The sequence below is a fragment of the Suricata suricatta genome, chromosome 9, assembly GCF_006229205.1.
Source record: "Suricata suricatta isolate VVHF042 chromosome 9, meerkat_22Aug2017_6uvM2_HiC, whole genome shotgun sequence".
NCBI lineage: Eukaryota > Metazoa > Chordata > Mammalia > Carnivora > Herpestidae > Suricata > Suricata suricatta.
This window is the reverse complement of record NC_043708.1, coordinates 7,411,718-7,428,579: the sequence shown is the minus strand read 5'-3', so window position 1 is coordinate 7,428,579 and position 16,862 is coordinate 7,411,718. Positions and strand designations below refer to the sequence as shown.

General features: G+C 42.1%; 1 protein-coding gene across 6 annotated transcripts in view; it reads left to right on the top strand.

The window, feature by feature from the left end:
• The first annotated feature begins 1,641 nt into the window (after positions 1–1,641).
• PAPOLA (poly(A) polymerase alpha) overlaps positions 1,642–16,862 on the top strand; it is a 59,211-nt gene continuing 43,990 nt past the window's right edge. For 5 of the 6 annotated variants that reach the window (XM_029952104.1, XM_029952102.1, XM_029952100.1 and 2 more), the window contains exon 1: positions 1,642–1,856. In XM_029952104.1, coding sequence (XP_029807964.1) covers positions 1,849–1,856 — 8 coding nt within the window. In that variant the 5' untranslated portion in view covers positions 1,642–1,848. The remainder of the gene's footprint in view (positions 1,857–16,862) is intronic. The other variant, XM_029952099.1, reaches the window with a different exon arrangement.

Here is a 16,862-nt window from a genome sequence, read left to right as displayed (position 1 = left end):
AGGTCACTATCTCTTGGTTTGTGGGTTCAAGCCCCATTCTGGCTCTGGGCTAAAAAACAGCTCAGAGTCAGGAGCCTGCTTCAGATTCTGTCTTCCTCTTTCTGTTCCTCCCTTGCTCAAGCTCTCTCAAAAATAAATGTTAAAACAAAATTAAGAAAATAAAAAAGAATAAAAAAAAGAAATAACGGCCACATATAGAATTTAAAATTTTCTAGTAGCCACATTTTAAAAATAAATAGATGCAATTAATTTTCATTATGTTTTTCTATATATCCAAAGCACTATTGCAGTATGTAATAAATACAGTAAGTATCAGGTAGGGATCTCATTATTTTTTTTCCTACTGAGATCTCTGAAATTTGTGTGTATCTTGCGCTTACAGGACATCTTAAATGGACTAGCCTCATTTCAAGTGCTCAAAGGTCACACGTGACAAACGGCAACAGCGTTGGATGCTGCACGTTTAGGTCCTGGGCTTCTCCCACTGCCCCTTTAGTCCTACACGGCACGTCCTGCTAGATACATGTTCTGCGAAAACAGGGAAGTCCTTTGCCAAATTTCCGGAGGTTGTGTGAGTTCATGATTAACCTACTTAAAGAATTTAGAACTGGATCTTTCTCGTATTGGACTCCTTCCCGCCCCTCCAGGAGCCTTCTACAGGACACTTTAGGTCGCGTTCGCATTCGGGGAGGGAAGGAGTGAGTTATCACATTGGCCTCAGGCACTTTTCTTTCAAGCGCTGCTCCGGGGGAGGGAGGGCCTCGGTCCACTCCGGGGTCCCACCCCCAGGGGACAGATCAGGGCTGCAAAAACGTCTCTTTGCTAAAATCTTGGCGGGTTACTGCCGGCGACCTTTCCGTAAAGCGCAGCTTCCGAGGTTCCAGGGCGCCACTTGTTAGCGAGTAAGAGGAGCTCGCGTTCCAGAACTCGCTGCCATCACAGTTCGGCCCCGCGAAGTGCTTATTCAATAGACTTCTGGAGCGCCTGCGTACACACACTGTGGGGCTAGAGGAGCCCAAATGCTCGCCGACGGGGACCTCAGTCGGGGGTGGGGGGGTGGGCAGGGAAGGGGGCGTCCCAACTACCAGCCGGCGCTAAGCACCCCTCGGCGCCAACACACGCGGCCGTCGCCGCAAGCCTAGGGCGCAGGCCGTAACTCTCCCTTCGCAGAACAGCACGGAGAGGCCGAGCAACCTGCGGCCACCCAAGGCACCGACCCGGGCGTCCCCGTCCTGAGCCCCGCGCGCTCGGGCGGCTCCCGGGGCGCCTCGGTCCCCGCCAAGCGCTGCCACGGCCGCCGTTCGAGGGGAAGCGCGGCCGCCGCGACTGCGGGCGGCGAGAACCGCAGCACCTCACAATGCGCTGGAAGCGGCGCCTCGCGCGCCGGCCCTTCCTCGCGTCGTCGGGGCCGCATCGTGCCCTTTGGCAACAGTAGCGTCCTCGCTCGAGAAGCGGCCCGTTGCCGCCACGGCGCCCACCCGACAACCCGAATCTCGCCGCGGAAGCGGGACGACGCCGGGGCGGAAATTGCCGGGCCGCCGGCCTCGTCGCGAACTACAGTTCCCGGGAGGCGGCGCGGCGCAGGGCGGCCTCTGCGCAGGCGCGCGCACGGCGTGCGTGGCGGCGTCAGCAGTTCTAGAACGTTGCTGTGGTAGCGCTCCGGCGCCATGTTAGGACGAAGGGGAAGGAGGAGAAGCGCTTAAAGCGGCGGGAGCGGTGCGGGAGTGGGGTTGGACCCAGGGCTGAGGCAGGCCCCCCCCTCCCTCCCGCCTCAGTGGATCATGCCCAGGGCGGCAGCGGCGGCGGTTGCGGGGGGGAAGTGACTGGGCGGTGCCGGCGCAGGAGACGATGCCGTTGTAAGTGATTTGTATTCTGTTTTCCTCAGCACGCCGGCGGGGCCTTGGGGGCGTCGGGGGAGGGGGAGGGGGAGGGGGAGGGGGTGGCGCGAGAGCCGGGCCCTCGGCCCAGGGGTGGGGGGAGGCGGGTGTTGGGGGGCGAGGCCGGCGGGAACGGGGCTCTTCCTGTTTCCTCACCCGCTTGCCGCCGCACTTCCCTTAGTGGTCGGTTCCCGCTTCCCCCCCATCCCTTCCTGGCTGCGCGGCCGTCGGGCCGGTGGCCTTCTCCTTCCGGAACGGCCGAAGTGCGGGGGGGGGGGGCCCTGACCCTCACCGCTCCCGCTCCCCCGCCCCGTGCGACCGAAAGCAGAGAGAAAAAAACAAAACAAAACCAAAACAATGCCCGGCGGTGGGGAAGGAAGGCCTTGCCGGTCGCGGGGTATGCGCACGGGTTTCAGGTTCGCTCTCGGCGTCTCCCAGGCTTGTTTCGTTGCTCTCTTCCTGGTCTGCCTCCGCCGCCGCGTCCCTCCCTGCCTCCCGTGTCCAGGATGCCCAGATCGTGCGCCAGAGTGAACCCACTTCCACGTCCCGGCTTGCACGAGCGCTGGTAGCTAAAAGCCCAGTTCTGAGCGTCGAGTCTTGCTCCCTGGACCGCCCCCCCCGCCCCGGGCTTTCCCCCCGACTGCAGAGGGGCACCTGCCAGGGTGCCCTCCGTGACGCGTTAGGTTAGGCATGGCTCTGTTTTGTCTTTCTAGGGTAGTCGGGTTAATTCTGCTCCCCGGCTCCCTCCGGCTCCAGGGGTTCTCATTGTAGGCTTAAAGCTAGTCCATCTCTGCCTTCTAATCTCTTCTAGGTGTGCGTCTTCTACTTGGCTTCCCTCGTAGGGTGGTTTTTTTTTTTTTTTAAGTTTTTATTGTCTTTCTCCTTCAAAGAATGAGATGTAATTTGAGAACTCATTGTCGGGATCGAAAGTAGCTTACAGGTTTTTTTTGTTTGTTTTGGTCGTTTTGTTTTGTTTTCCTGCGTTTACACCGCGAGGTAGAGGCCTAAGGAGTGAGACTGCATTTCTTCCATTTATGAAGGTTCAAGTGTTAAGAGTGCTCCTTTGAGACGAGGGACCGAATTTCTTCTTAGTCCCCAAATGTACCATGTAATTGACACTCAGAAGTTTTACTTAAATGCGATATAAAGGTCCTAGGATTTTTAGAAACCTAATAACACATAGGTTTATTTATTTTTTTAAGTAAAGACAGTTTCTTTTACGCAGATATCACTGAGGATAGTTTTACAAGTTTATAGGCCTGTGTACTTCGGGGTGTGTGTGTGTGTGTGTGTCTTTACAGGAGAGGCTCTAGCTTTGACACAGGCTTTAAGAGGTGTATTTTTTTACACGATATTTTAAAAAAGAATTGCATGCTCCTTCTCCCCCACTCCTGTCATTTAAGAGGTCTGTCAACATGTCTGTAATGAGACTGTTTTAATTAAATATGCAAACCTAAAATCTTAGAATCTGCAAGATCCCTGTTAATTGATTCATCCTTTTAATGAAATGGTGGAAAGAGGCACCAGGAGCACTGATTTTTGTGGTATTTTCCAGTTCAGTAGCACTTACATGTTTTCAGTGATGCCTTGTGACTTCTTTGTGTTCGCTCACATTTTATTGCTGTGCTTGAAAAGCAACTTTATGATAATCCCAGCAGTGTTACAGATTGGTCAGTGAGAGGAAATATATGCCTTGAAAGGTTTTTGTGAGAAATAACATAGTTGTGTCTTTCTCTTTAGAAAATAAAAATACTCTTATACCGACTTTTCCCCCAGCATTCTTTGAGGAAGGGAGGTGTCTGTTTTCTTTAAAGTCCTAAGAGCATAAATTTTTTTGGAAGTAAGTTCAAATGCATAAAATGGAAGAGTTAAGACAGCAGGTTCATACACGGATAATTAGCTTTCCAGTTTGTTTTTGGAAATGTTAACAATATGGCCAGTTTTCCATTAGCCATCCTTCTCCTTTTTATCCGTAATGTACTATACATTTAAGTAAATGACAAGGACCAGACTGCTTAGTTCAATTTCCACATCGATTGGCTTTCTTTGTTTTTCATGTTCTGGGGTCACACTGTCTTTTCTTTTGTTTCTTTGAAGGTATGAATTGCGATTTCAGGCTAGATCTTGTTTGATTTCCACTTGTATTTTCGGACGCCTGTCCTGTTCCATGGGTGTGTGGGAGTGTGGTATAGACCTTAGGCGAGTTGTCAGAATGGGTTAAATCAAAATAAGAGTATTGAAGTTCATCATAAAGCATTGTGAACAGTGTTCATGTTTTGTCAACAGAACCTCTGTAATAGCACGTGTAATTCTGAAAGGCTGGTCCAGTTCAAGAGCCATGGTGAGGGGCACCTGTGGGGCTCGTCGGTTGAGCTTAGTCGGTTAAGTGTTTGACTCTGGCTCAGGTCATGATCTTGTGGTTCATGGATGTCAGGGCTCTGGTCTGACAGCGCGGAGCTTGCTTGGGATTCTCTCTGCCTCTCCCCTGCTTTAGTGCGTGTCCATGCCCCCCCCCCAAATAAATAAATAAACTTAAAAAAAAAAAAAGCCAAGGTGATGAAGGTTCCAAAAATTTTGATCCTCTTAGGATCCATCAATACAGTGTTTCTCTGGTAGGTATTGTTGACATTTAGGGCCAGATTAATTTTTTGGAGGGGTCTGTCTTGTGTGTTGTAAGGTGTTAAACAGCATCCCTGGCTTTTACCTGCTAGATTTCAGGAGCCCCACCCCCCATGTCCCCAATAGTGACAACCGAAAATGTCCCTAGATGTTGCCAGATGTACCCTGGCAAGGTTTTGCATTACATTAATGGAACGTAATGCTCTTCTGGAAACTGTATTCTGATTTCTGCCCTACCCTGTGATAAGCAGCTTATTACTTGCTTGAGCTCAGTTCTGGTTATCGCACTTAGAATAAAAAGATTTTGAGGAGAGTAACCATGGTCAGTGACCCAGCATTCATATCATATGTATAGAATATTGTTGAAGTTCCTGGAAGAGATACTTAAGAAGATTTGGGGGAGACCATAGCTTTTCTCCCAACTATTTGGGACTGTCAAAAAAACATGTCATGAAGTTCTAACAGGGTAGATTTGGGACCTCTTGGGGGATGGTAGTACCATTGATTCTCACAGTGGGAGCTGGGGGAGGGCGAGTCTCAGATCCTTTTAGGGAGTACATAAAATTCAAACTCTTTTCACAGTAGTACTGGAATGCTGTGTCTCCTGTACTCTATTGACATTTGCACTGATGGTGCCAAAGCCCTAGTGTGGAATGGTGTTCGTGCCTTAGGGAAAATTAAGGCAGAGAGAGGCATCATATTGTATGAGTAGTTCTTGGATTTCTTCGACACACATACATTTAAAAAATTTCTTGATGAAACAGTAAAACGTTAATTTTAATGAATCTTGAGTGGAGTTTATGTGTTTCGTATGCTGGGATAACATGGGAAGTACATAGAGCTGTGTACTAAAAAGTTGAATGGTGGTTTTGAGGACAGCACATGTATGACTGGTTTGTGAGCTGAACTCGTGTATTTCTCACAGAGCTCTTCTTTTATCTGAAAAACCGGGTGATGAACCGTGGGTACTGATACTTGAAAGTGGGGTGAGCCTGTCTCTTTAAGAAAAACAGCTGACAGCAGTGGTGGCCAAATGATAAATTTGAACTTTGTGACAAAAGCTAGACTATTGGAAAGCTTGTTTCTGTCATTGTGAGCTTGACATTTTCCCAAAATTAAAAAATTGTTTCTGCATAGTTTTGTTGTAATTGAATCGTACACTGGTAAGAAGTTCATTCAAAGAGCAGGTAGACCAATGGATTTTTTTTTCTTTTTTAAGATTTTATTTTTAAGTAGTCTCTACACCCAACATAGGCTTGAACTCACAACTCTGAGATCAAGAGTTGCACACTGCACGGACCCAGCCAGCCAGGTGCCCCTGGACTAAAGGATTTTAATACAGCAGAGTATAAAGGGTTTATTGATAATGGTTTCAGCTTTCACACTGTAATCTTTAATAAGTTATCCGTCTGTGGAGTTTTGGTATCAAAGAAGAATATCCACAATTATTTGAAAAGGCTGTTAAAATACTCTCCTCCAGATAGAAGGGTGTGATGCCAGGTTTTCTTCATAGGTGTCTACTAGAACAACCTATCAAAGGGATTGAATGCAGAAGCCAATCGAGGAATCCAGCTGTCTTTGATTAAGCCAGAGAGTTGCAAAAATGTAAAATAGATTGTTTTCACTAAAGTTTTTGTTTTGGAGAACAGTTTTAAAAAAATTATGTTAACATGTAATAGATTTCTTGGTACTTAAATAAATAAATATTAAAAAAATCTATCCCAGTTATAATTCCAGTGTAGTAAATATTGGCAGACGTAATTCATATAAGCAGAAGTTCTTTGGGGTCCTCAGTAAAATCTTAGAAGTTGTAGAAGGAGTCCTTACCAGGAAGTGTGAGAACTTGGGAATTGCTGCTCTGCAGCAGCAGCCCACAGCTGCCGGTCTGCTGTTGGCAGCGGTGGTGTCATCGTGGCTTCTCTGGGTGGCTTTTGGACAGTCTGGAGGGATGGACATACAATGGCTTAAAGACTTTTTTTTGTTGTCATGTGAAACAATGCATTGGATAACCTTTAGGGAAGATAACTTAAAAAAATTTTTTTTAATGATTATTTTTGAGAGACAGTGCAAACCAGGAGGGGCAGAGAGAGGGAGACACAGGATCTGAAGCAATTCCGGGCTCTGAGCTGCCAGCACAGAGCCTGATGTGGGGCTTGAACTCACCAACCATGAGATCATGACCTGAGCCAAAGTTGGACACTTAACCAGCTGAGCTACCCAGGCACCCCCTAGGGACGATAACTTCTAACTGTAAGAGATTGTGGCTCTCAGATTTTAGGATTCAGAGATTTTTCTGATAATTTCTAGCTGCCTCATAAATGTTGACTATGGTTTTGGAATGTGGTATTTTACCATAAGCCTGTTTTCAGTTCATACTTTTTGATTGGGAAGTTAGGAGATGAGGTGTGGGAATTGAGTAGACTCGTTCCTGTTCCCCGGTCATCCCCACCTCCAGAGGTGAAAGTCTTCTGGCCAGAGTGAAGCCATTTGGACTCCATGCTCTTTCCCATTTTGATGGGGTGGAAGGCTGGTTGTTACTCGGTGTGTTCATTGTTCTGATTATTCCGCATCTTTTAAATAATTCACATTCTCAGTTTATGATTCACAAAACAGCAACATTGCAGGAGGTATTAATTCCCTTTAAATAAACTGAGGCTTGAAGTAGTCACTTGTCCAAGGTCTTAAGGGTGTTTAAGTTGTAGATTGGGGCTTAATTCAACTTTGGGTTCTGTGTTCCATTCTCATTCCAGTACTCTACTATCTCGGAAACTGGCTGATCAGCTCAGTTGGAGTCTAGTCAGATGTCTTAAGTAGAATTAGTTTTCAAGATCATATTTCTTGTGTGTAGAATATTTAAGCCTCAGAATTTTTTTTTACTGCAGACACGTTTCGATTGTATTTGTGTATTATATATAAAGTGTAATATACAGAGCCCAAGCTCTTAGTATGTGTTTTTAGTTTTATTTACTTAAAGCCATGTACAGCTTTACCCCTCTACAGAACCCCATTTTGTGACCACTGCCTTCTGTGGAAAGGGTTATTTTTTGTAATGTTTATTTTTGAGAGAATACATGAGCAGGGGAGGGGCAGAGAGAGAGAGAAAAGGAGACAGGCTCCAGTGAGAGAGAGAGAAGAAGACAGCCCTCCCGTGTAGGGCTAGAACCCATGAACCGTGAGCTCATGACCTGGCTGAAATTGGATGCTTTACCAACTTCCTGGGCACCCCTGAGAGGTGTTAACTTTTTAATCTTTGAGCTGTAGGTCTGCAGAATTCTGTAACATTCTTAATTGTGGAAATTTAAGGATTTGGGAAAGAAAAAAGCTTAGGAATTCTGCTAGGTATCTTTATTTTTTTCTCTTCTGTCACAGAATTGTCCTTTAAATTTATATTCCCTCTATACTTTGTCTAGAAATCAGCTTCTTTGCATTTTATGATGGCTTTTATAGTTTATGGGTTAAGAATCGTGTTCCTGTCATTTTGGTCCTCTTGTATATCCTACAGTTAATGTGTTATATTACTATGACTGTGTGTGTATGTACATGTATGTATATATGACTATACATATGATAATACTGTGCTGTACTATATATCATAGGGCATATACTGTAATACTATGTATATGAATATATATGTACATATATGTTTAAGTTTATTTATTTTGAGGGAGAGAAAGAAAATCCCAAGCAGGCTTTGCGCTCTAACCCTCCAACTGTGAGATCATGACCTGAGCTGCGATCAAGAGTCAGATGCCAACTAACTGAGCCACACAGGCGCCCCAGCAATATATTTTTGATTATTTTCTAATACATCTTTACACTTTTTCAAATTTTTTTTTACATTATTTTCATTTTCAAGTTGTACTTGGCAAACCGATGCATGAGTACCATGATCTGGCTACTTAAAAAAATTTTTTTTAATGTTTATTTGAGAGAGAGAGAGAGCGAGAGCACGCGCACATGGGAGGGGCAGAGAGGGAGAGGGGAGACCCAGAATCCCAATCAGGCTTCAGTCTCAGAGCTGTCAGCACAGAGCCCGATGCGGGGGCTCAAACTCAAAAATCGTGAGCTGAGGTTGGTCGCTCAACTGACTGAGCCATGCCATGTAGGTGCCTGGGTCTGGCCTTTTTTTTTTTTTTTTTTTTTTACTTCTCCTAGCCCCTTGGGAGACAGGGGGCAAGAGGGCAGTTGGAGGTTCCTTTAGGAAAGAAGGAAAAATAACCTGGCTATTCTAATTGAGTAACAAGTACTTGCACAATCAGTCTTGCATTACCAGAGTTTGCCTTTGAGATTCATCATAGTTGAGTCCCTTGAGCATAAATTTACCGGACCTTGTGCTTGCTGAATATTGGCTGATTCACTTAGAATACATATTTTAAGAATATAACAAGTAGTTTTAGATATGTTTGGTACCACTTAACAGAACACATGGTGGGTAAATTAGTGATTCTTAGTATAATTTCATAACAGTCAAAAACATTGTCTTGTCTATAAGCTTGACTAAGCTACTACTAAAATCAAACCATTCAGTGTTAGAGGCACCTAGGTGGCTCAGGGGGTTAAGTGTCCAACTGCAGCTCAGGTTATGATCTCGTGGTTCGTGGGTTCAATCAAGCCCCACGTCGGGCTCAGATTCTGTGTCTCCCTCTCTCTCTGCCCCTCCCACACACTCTCTCTCTCTCTAAAAAAAAAAAAGAAAATTATTTTTAAAGAAAGCATTCAATGTTAGATTCATGGAAGTGATAATATTCTTGCTGAGAATTAGTATTGAGCGTACATGGAGACACTTTAGATAGATCCCTCATTTCTTTTCTCTCTGGTGTCCTCTTTTTCCTGCCTAATCCAAATGTGCACATTATGTTTAAGGCTGAGGCCTCTTTACAGCAAATCATACTGTGGTGAAATATTATGTTAAATAAGTTTTTGTGATTTACCTGATTGCTTCCAAAGAAGGAAGACTTATCAAGCAAGTTGAGCTTTCAGTTTTAGCTCGACTAACTAAAACTAGAAGGAAATTCTAATGTGTTTTCTATTGGCTAGTAGCTGTGAATTTTGAAGCACTTGACTTTGTTGGTACCACAGGCCACAGCGTATTCTGCTTGCTCAGTGTGAGGAAGAAGGGATTCATCAGTAGTATGAGCTTTGTGTAGATTGGGATGCAGACATTAAACATGAACCATTTGGGAAACACCATTGGTGACTTTTCCTTCCCTTTTCTGTGTTCGTCATCTTACCTAGACTGCCTTCCCCTACCCCATCAGAGTCATTTATGGTGCACCTCTTAACAATTTTCTTTGGCATAGCATTAATTCTTTGTTTCTGTAGTATTTATTTTAAGCTTTTACTTTGCACTTAATTGTGTTTTAAGGATCTGAATCCCAGACCTAATTTGATTTTGTCCCTGAGAGCAGAGACAATCTTTGTATTCCTGATTTTAGTGTTGTCTTTCATACATATTTAAGCGTTCAATAAATTTAGCCTAATAAATGCTTTGCTTTTTGGCAAAAATTAAGGTAAATGAAAAAGAAGCTTTTAGAAAAACTGGATTAATAAAGTTTGATAAACTTGAATGCTTTAGCAGTTTTCTGAGCAGTAAAATGGAGCATGATTTTCTTTATATTTCCTATTTATCTCTCTCTCTTTTTTTTTAAAATGTTTATTATTGAGAGAGAGAAGGAGACAGAATCTGAAGCAGGCTCCAGGCTGTGAGCTGTAAACAGAGTCCAACATTGGGCTCAAACCCACCAACTGTGAGATCATGATTTGAGCTGAAGCTGGATGCTTTACCAACCGAACCACCCAGGCAACCCTGTATTTACTATTTCTAATCACAGTATTGCCCTGAAAAATCCATTTTTTTTAACGTTACTTATTTTTGAAAGAGAGAGAAAGTGCAAGTGGGGGAGGGACAGAGAACAAGAAGGAGATAGAGAATCCAAAGCAGGCTCCAGACTCTGGGCTGTCAGCACAGAGCCCGAGGTGGGTCTTGAACCATTGAACTGTGAGATCATGATCTGAGCCATAGTCAGACACACAACTGACTGAGGCACCCTTGTGCCCTATGAAAAATCAATTTTTTGAAATTTTGTGGATTTCACTTTAAAATAACGTGCTTTGGTTAGCATAAACTGATTTTTAATCAGAATGCTAATTATTTTCTTAAAAATTTTTAATGTTTTAATAATAAATTATCTTTATTTTAGTTTATTAAAAATTAATAAATTTTTAATTAAAAATAAAAGAGACAGAGCATGAATGAAGGAAGGGCAGAGAGAGAGAGAGACGGACAGACAGACAGACAGACAGACAGAATCTGAAGGAGGCTCCAGGCTCCAAGCTGTCCACGCAGAGCCTGAACTCACAAGCTGTGAGATCATGACCTGAACCGAAGCTGGATGGTCAACTGACTGAGCCCCCCAGGCCCCCAAACTCTTATTTTCAGTTCAGCATTTGTTTGGTATACCTTGCTGCCAGGGAAAAGTTTTAGGGGATGGTTTTGGCCTTCTTATTATTACTAACTTAGTTTTATGGTGACTAGTAGAATTAGAAGACTTTTGCCTTTTGTATAATATTAATGTTTATTTTTAAAAATAATTTCAGTGCTGAAACAACCCTCTATAAAATACAAGGTGAAATTCTTAGGTGTTTTTTTTTTTGTGGTTATGCATTTATGGTTTTTATGCATTTATAGGCATAATAAATTTTTAAATATATAAAACTATGTTTTGTTACAGATGTATAAAGGCACCTCAGCATAGAGGTTACAATTCTAGTTAAATGCCTGGGTTCTTATCCTAGCCCAGTGAATTTAGGGAATCCGGGGTTTATTTGTTTGTTTGTTTCATTTTTAGAGAGAGAGAGAGAGAGAGAGAGACACAGACAGACAGACAGACAGACCGACCAACCCTGAGCGGAGAGGGGCAGAGAGAGGGAGAGACAGAATCCCAGGCAAGCTCACTGTCAGCGCTGAGCCCAACTCTGCCTCAGGAATGGTCATGACCTAAGCCGAAATCTAGAGTCTGCTGCTTAACCAGCTGAGTCACCCAGGTGCCCATATTTTCTTTCTTTTCTTTTCTTTTTCTTTTTTTTTGTAATGTGGAGACAGATACTAGTAGAGTTGTTAGGAACAGTTGGGAATATTGTAAAGTGCTTGACCCGCTACTTGGAATATATTGAGGTATCAATAAATCCTATTATCAGTCATAATTATATTCCACAGGTTTTTTCACCTGATATATGTGACCATTTTTCCATGCTAATACATTTAATAATCACCTTATTCTTTTTATATGGCTATGCCATTGTAAGAATGTAGTGTAAATAACCAGTCCTGTGTGGTATTAATGGGTATTTAGGTGGTTTCCAGTTAGTGCATTGTATACAGTGCACTGAACAGCTTTGCATATCTTTTTGTATTATTCCGATGACAAAGGTCAAATTCTGGAACTTGTGGAGCCAAGGAGGTATTTACTGATATCAAGCATTCCCCCTACCCCCCACCCTTTGCCATAGGGTATAACCCTGGGACAGACACTGTTCAAGTTTATTGTTGCTGTACAGGATCTTGGACCCATATTTGGCCTGTTTTCTAGTCCATTGTACCCCTGTCCTAGGAGTGGGTGGATATTTGGATTTTTATGTTCCAGTTCATATATTAAAACTGTGTTGTGAATTAAAGAGGGCATGTTTCCCAATTTCAGGGCCTTTTCTTTGAGTCTTTTGCTCTAGTATCTCTAGTATTGCTAGAGGTGAAGTTGGACATAAAGTTTTGAAATTGATACATGCATCTTTTATTTTAATGAATATTGCTCTTGCTTTTTAAAATGATGTTCGTTTCCCCTGTGATTGATAAGAGTGCTCATTTTCTTACAACATTACCAGTATTGCATGTAGGTTTCTTGTAAGTCTTTTCATTTTTACCAGATACATATCAACTTTGTTTTTCTGCAGTCTGACAGAAAAATGTTTATCCTGATTTACTTGTCTGATTTTCAGTGAAACTTTTTTGTTGATTTAAAAACTCTGTACATTATGACTCTTGGCATAGGTTGCATGTATTTTTCTCATTTAATTGTTTTAACTTCATGATATATTTTTGTTACATGAGAGCTGGAATATTTTTATGAAGGTAAATGTTTTTGTGTATGACTAGAGTTTTGTGTTTTCTTAAATATGGCTCTGAAAATAGTCTTCTTAATTATTTTTAATTGTGAGATGTCTCTAATTCTTCAACATTTTGAAATATCGTGGCATCTGGAATTTAGATTTTTACAATGAGTAACCAAACCCATTTGAATGTTCCATACTTCACTCACTGACCTGAAATGGTTATTCATATAATTTGTGTGAAGATTGAGCATTGATTGTACTTTGGACATATGGTCTCTAAACAAGAGTTAACAAACCAATCATAGGAGCTTTATACTATTTGAGTTAGCTTTGCAATTATATATCAAAGTGGTTCTTGATATTTCAGCATGTGCTGATTAAGTCAGGTGCCTAAACTTTTGAGATAAATATATAGCTGAAATAAGCGACCTATACTAGTTTCACAAAAATGCTGCTATTCTTCTGAGTACCTAAATATTTATTCTAATTGGAGTCATATTTGGATAGCCTGGCATTAGGAAAGGATGGACTTTTGAGTACTGGTTGAAAACTTCCCATGCTTGGAAACTGCTCTTTGGTGTTGCAGATGTGTTATAGTTTTAAATTTCTAGTTTCCCCTCCAAGATAGAGAAGAGAGATCCAGCTTACTGGTAATAATATATTGTGGCAGAAGTGAAACCAGTGATCTCTTAACTAGTAGCTGTGAAGTGAGGCCAGCTTTCCGTCTTTCTCCTTTATCGGATCGCTTCAGAGTTGAGAGCAGGCTTCGTAGACAGTTTTGGATTCTCTTACCTGAAGTCATGGAGTTTTAAGGAAGCTTCATTTTAGGAAGATATGCTTGGTAATAGTATGAATGGTGGGCTGGCATGGCAAGGGAGAAAGGGGCAGGACAAGGTGCCGAGTCAGAACTAGAGTAGTTGGCGGGGAATTGTTACACTGAATCTTAAAAAGTCAAAAGGAAAGATGGGAATGTGTCCTGTGTAAGCTTTGCCTGGATGAAAAGAATTTACTGTTGTAAGGAAAATGTCCCATGTCCTAATGGAGAAAAAATACTTAACCATTGGGCTCCCCCTCACCCTCAGTGCACCTCTTCGCTGCTCACCAAAACAAGCAGGATAGGGGAAGAAGTAATGTTTTGTTGTCTTTTGTGATTTTAAAAGGCGGCAAAATTTGTATACATACTGTAAGTGTAGGTCTGAATTTATACCTTACTCTGATCCAGAAAGGAATAGGACAGAATGCTTTAGTTGCATGTTAAAACCAGCAAGATGTTTGCATTAAAGATTGGGTGAAAAGGAAAAATAAGGATAGATATCTAAAACAGCAAGAAGGTAGGATCCAAGTTCTTACATACAGTGATACTTGGATTGTTTTAGAGAACTTGCTGGATGGCCACTGGTTTCACTCTCAGTATTCGGAGTGTCCGGGGGCACCTGGGGGGCTCAGTATTCAGAGAGTGTCCTGGGGCACCTGGGGGGCTCAGTCAGTTAAGTATCCAACTTCTGCTCAGGTCATGATCTGGAGGGTTTGTGAGTTTGAGCCCCTCATTGGTCTCTGTGCTGACAGCTCTGAGCCTGGAACCTGCTTCGGATTCTGTGTCTCCATCATTCTTTGCCCCTTCCCTGCTCACACTGTCTCTGTCTCTCAGAAATAAACAAACATTTTAAAAAAATTTAAAAAATTCAGAGAGTGTCATCCTAAAGGTAAAGATAAATCATGTTTGTGAGATGAAAATAAACTGCTCTTTAGGAAAAGCGTAAGTGTTCTTGATAGTAAAAACCTGAAACAGATTTTAATGACTCAACAAATACTGTGGCTCTGTTTTTTCTCCTTGTTTTCATAATTGCAGAATTTTTATTTGTTAAAATTTTACGTATTTATTTTGAGAGAGAGCACACTTCCCCATATGTGGGGGAAGGGCAGAGAGAGAGGAGGGAGACAATTCCAAAAAACCGGCTCCATGCTGTTGGCACGGAGCCCATTGTGGGGCTCGATCCCATGAACTGTGAGATCATGACCTGAGCCGAAATCAAGAGTCGGATGCTTAACTGAGCCACCAAGGCACCCCTAGAATTTTATTTTTGAAATATAATAATGTTTAAAAAATACTAAGTACTGGTAAAAATGTCTCTAGAGAGTGATGGCTATGGGAGGATGTCCAGTGTGTTCGAGAATTCCTGGGATTGGTAGCTGTCCAGTCAGTTGTTCCAGGAGAGTATGTTTTTTTTGTTTTGTTAGAAACAAACACACGTAAAAGATCTTTTGAATTGTTTTATCATTTTACTTGATTTCTAATTTTAACTTTTTTTTAAATGTTTTATATTTATTTTTGATACAGAGAGAGACAGAGCATGAGGGGGGAGGGTCAGAGAGAGAAGGAGACACAGAACCGGAAGCAGGCTCCAGGCTCTGAGCTAGCTGTCAGCAGAGAGCCTGATGCGGGGCTCGAACCCACAAACGTGAGATCTGACCTGAGCCGAAGTCGGAGGCTTAACCGACTGAGCCACCCAGGCGCCCCTGATTTCTAATTTTAAAGTTGAATGGAAAAAAAATTGAATAGAAAACTTGACTTTCTCCGTTTACAGTACAGTCATGCAGGCAGATGTTTCTACTTTGGGACATTTGGGACATTCAAAGCATACAGCCTGGAATCCCTAGTCCAGCTACCTAAGATTAAGCCATTTTTATTGGAGGCATAGGTGTTTTCTAATTTTCAGAACATGTATTTCTTCCTTTCCTCTTATTTGGTTGTGATTTATTTTTATCTTTTTATATGTGTTCTTGATTAGTTTGTGTTCTATATGTATATATGTATAGATATATGTCATAGACGTTCTTTCCTGAATTAGATGGGATAAATATAGTTTTATTTTAGATGATGTGGCTATCTTTTGAATAAAGTAAATAACAAGTTATAATTTGCATCTGATCTCTGTTTCCCTATCAAAATGTTAATGTGGAAACTAGTATAGAAATCAGTATTTGTTTTTCACATTAGGGTGAACAAACTTGATATGAATTTATAAATATGTCTCCATATCCCACTGTTATGGTGATATTGTTGAAGTAGACAGGGCCTTTCCAAGCATTGTTATTTTGTATGACGATGAAAAACCTGAATAAATGAGAAAGGAAACAATGGGAAAGACCAGTGGGCCCTAACCTCACAGAGAGCGGGCGCGTCTTTTGTTGGTGATCCAGACCCAGCTGACGATGGGTCTGACCCTTCAGACGGGAGTGAGTGTGAAGGACCTACGCTTGTTCAGAGCCAGAGACAATACAATAGAGGCTTATTACCTGAAGTCATGAAAACATGAATTCAGTTCAGACTTGACTTGAAATCTCTACTTGATTGAACCAAATCTAGCTAAAATGGAACTTTATACTTGTTTTCATTTCTGGCTCTATTCATGTTAAAAGCTTTATTATTATTTTAATTTTTAATTTACATCCAAGTTAGCATATTGGGCAATAATGATTCAGGAGTAGATTCCAGTGATTCACCCCCTCCATATTACACCCAGTGTCATCCCAACAGGTGCCCTTCTTTGTGCCCCTTGCCCATTTAGTCCGTCCCCCATCCACAACCCCTCCAGCAACACTGTTTTCTGTACTTAAGAGTCTCTCATATTTTGTCCTTCTCCCTGTTTTTATATTGCTTTTGCTTTCTTTCTCAAATCATTTATAAAAAGTAATCATGACCCTGCGGGAGTCATGAAGGTGGCTAGTTTGCTTGGAGAAACTCCTAGGAAGCAAGAAAAATGAGTATGATCACTTCAGGATATGTGGTAAGTGCTGTCCATATAACACCGAATTTATCTGAAATGGAGTGTGATGTGAAAGAGAATTCTCAAATGGTTAGGCAGTTTTGAGGGCTACCTTTCTGTTGTCAGTTTTGTGGGACCTGAAAATACTTTGTTTATTGACAAAAACATGTACTAGCCAAGACATCATGAATTCATTTATTGCGTTAATTTTGTATATTTTAATCATAGGAGATGCTACATAAATTTGAAAAATGAAACATTCATGTAAGATACTTAGTCTTGAGACAGTGCTTCGTACTCCTGTGCACCCCAGCTCTGTGAAGTAACATTGCTTTTGCATAGCTCTGCGGTTTAGGTCACAGGCATAGGAAGGAGTATCTGACATGAATTGATTGCTCTAATAGGTATTATATCTGACATATTTGTTAGTAAATGTTAACTATAAAACCTGACTTAAAATTGAGACGATGCATAACTGGGCCAGGAAACATTG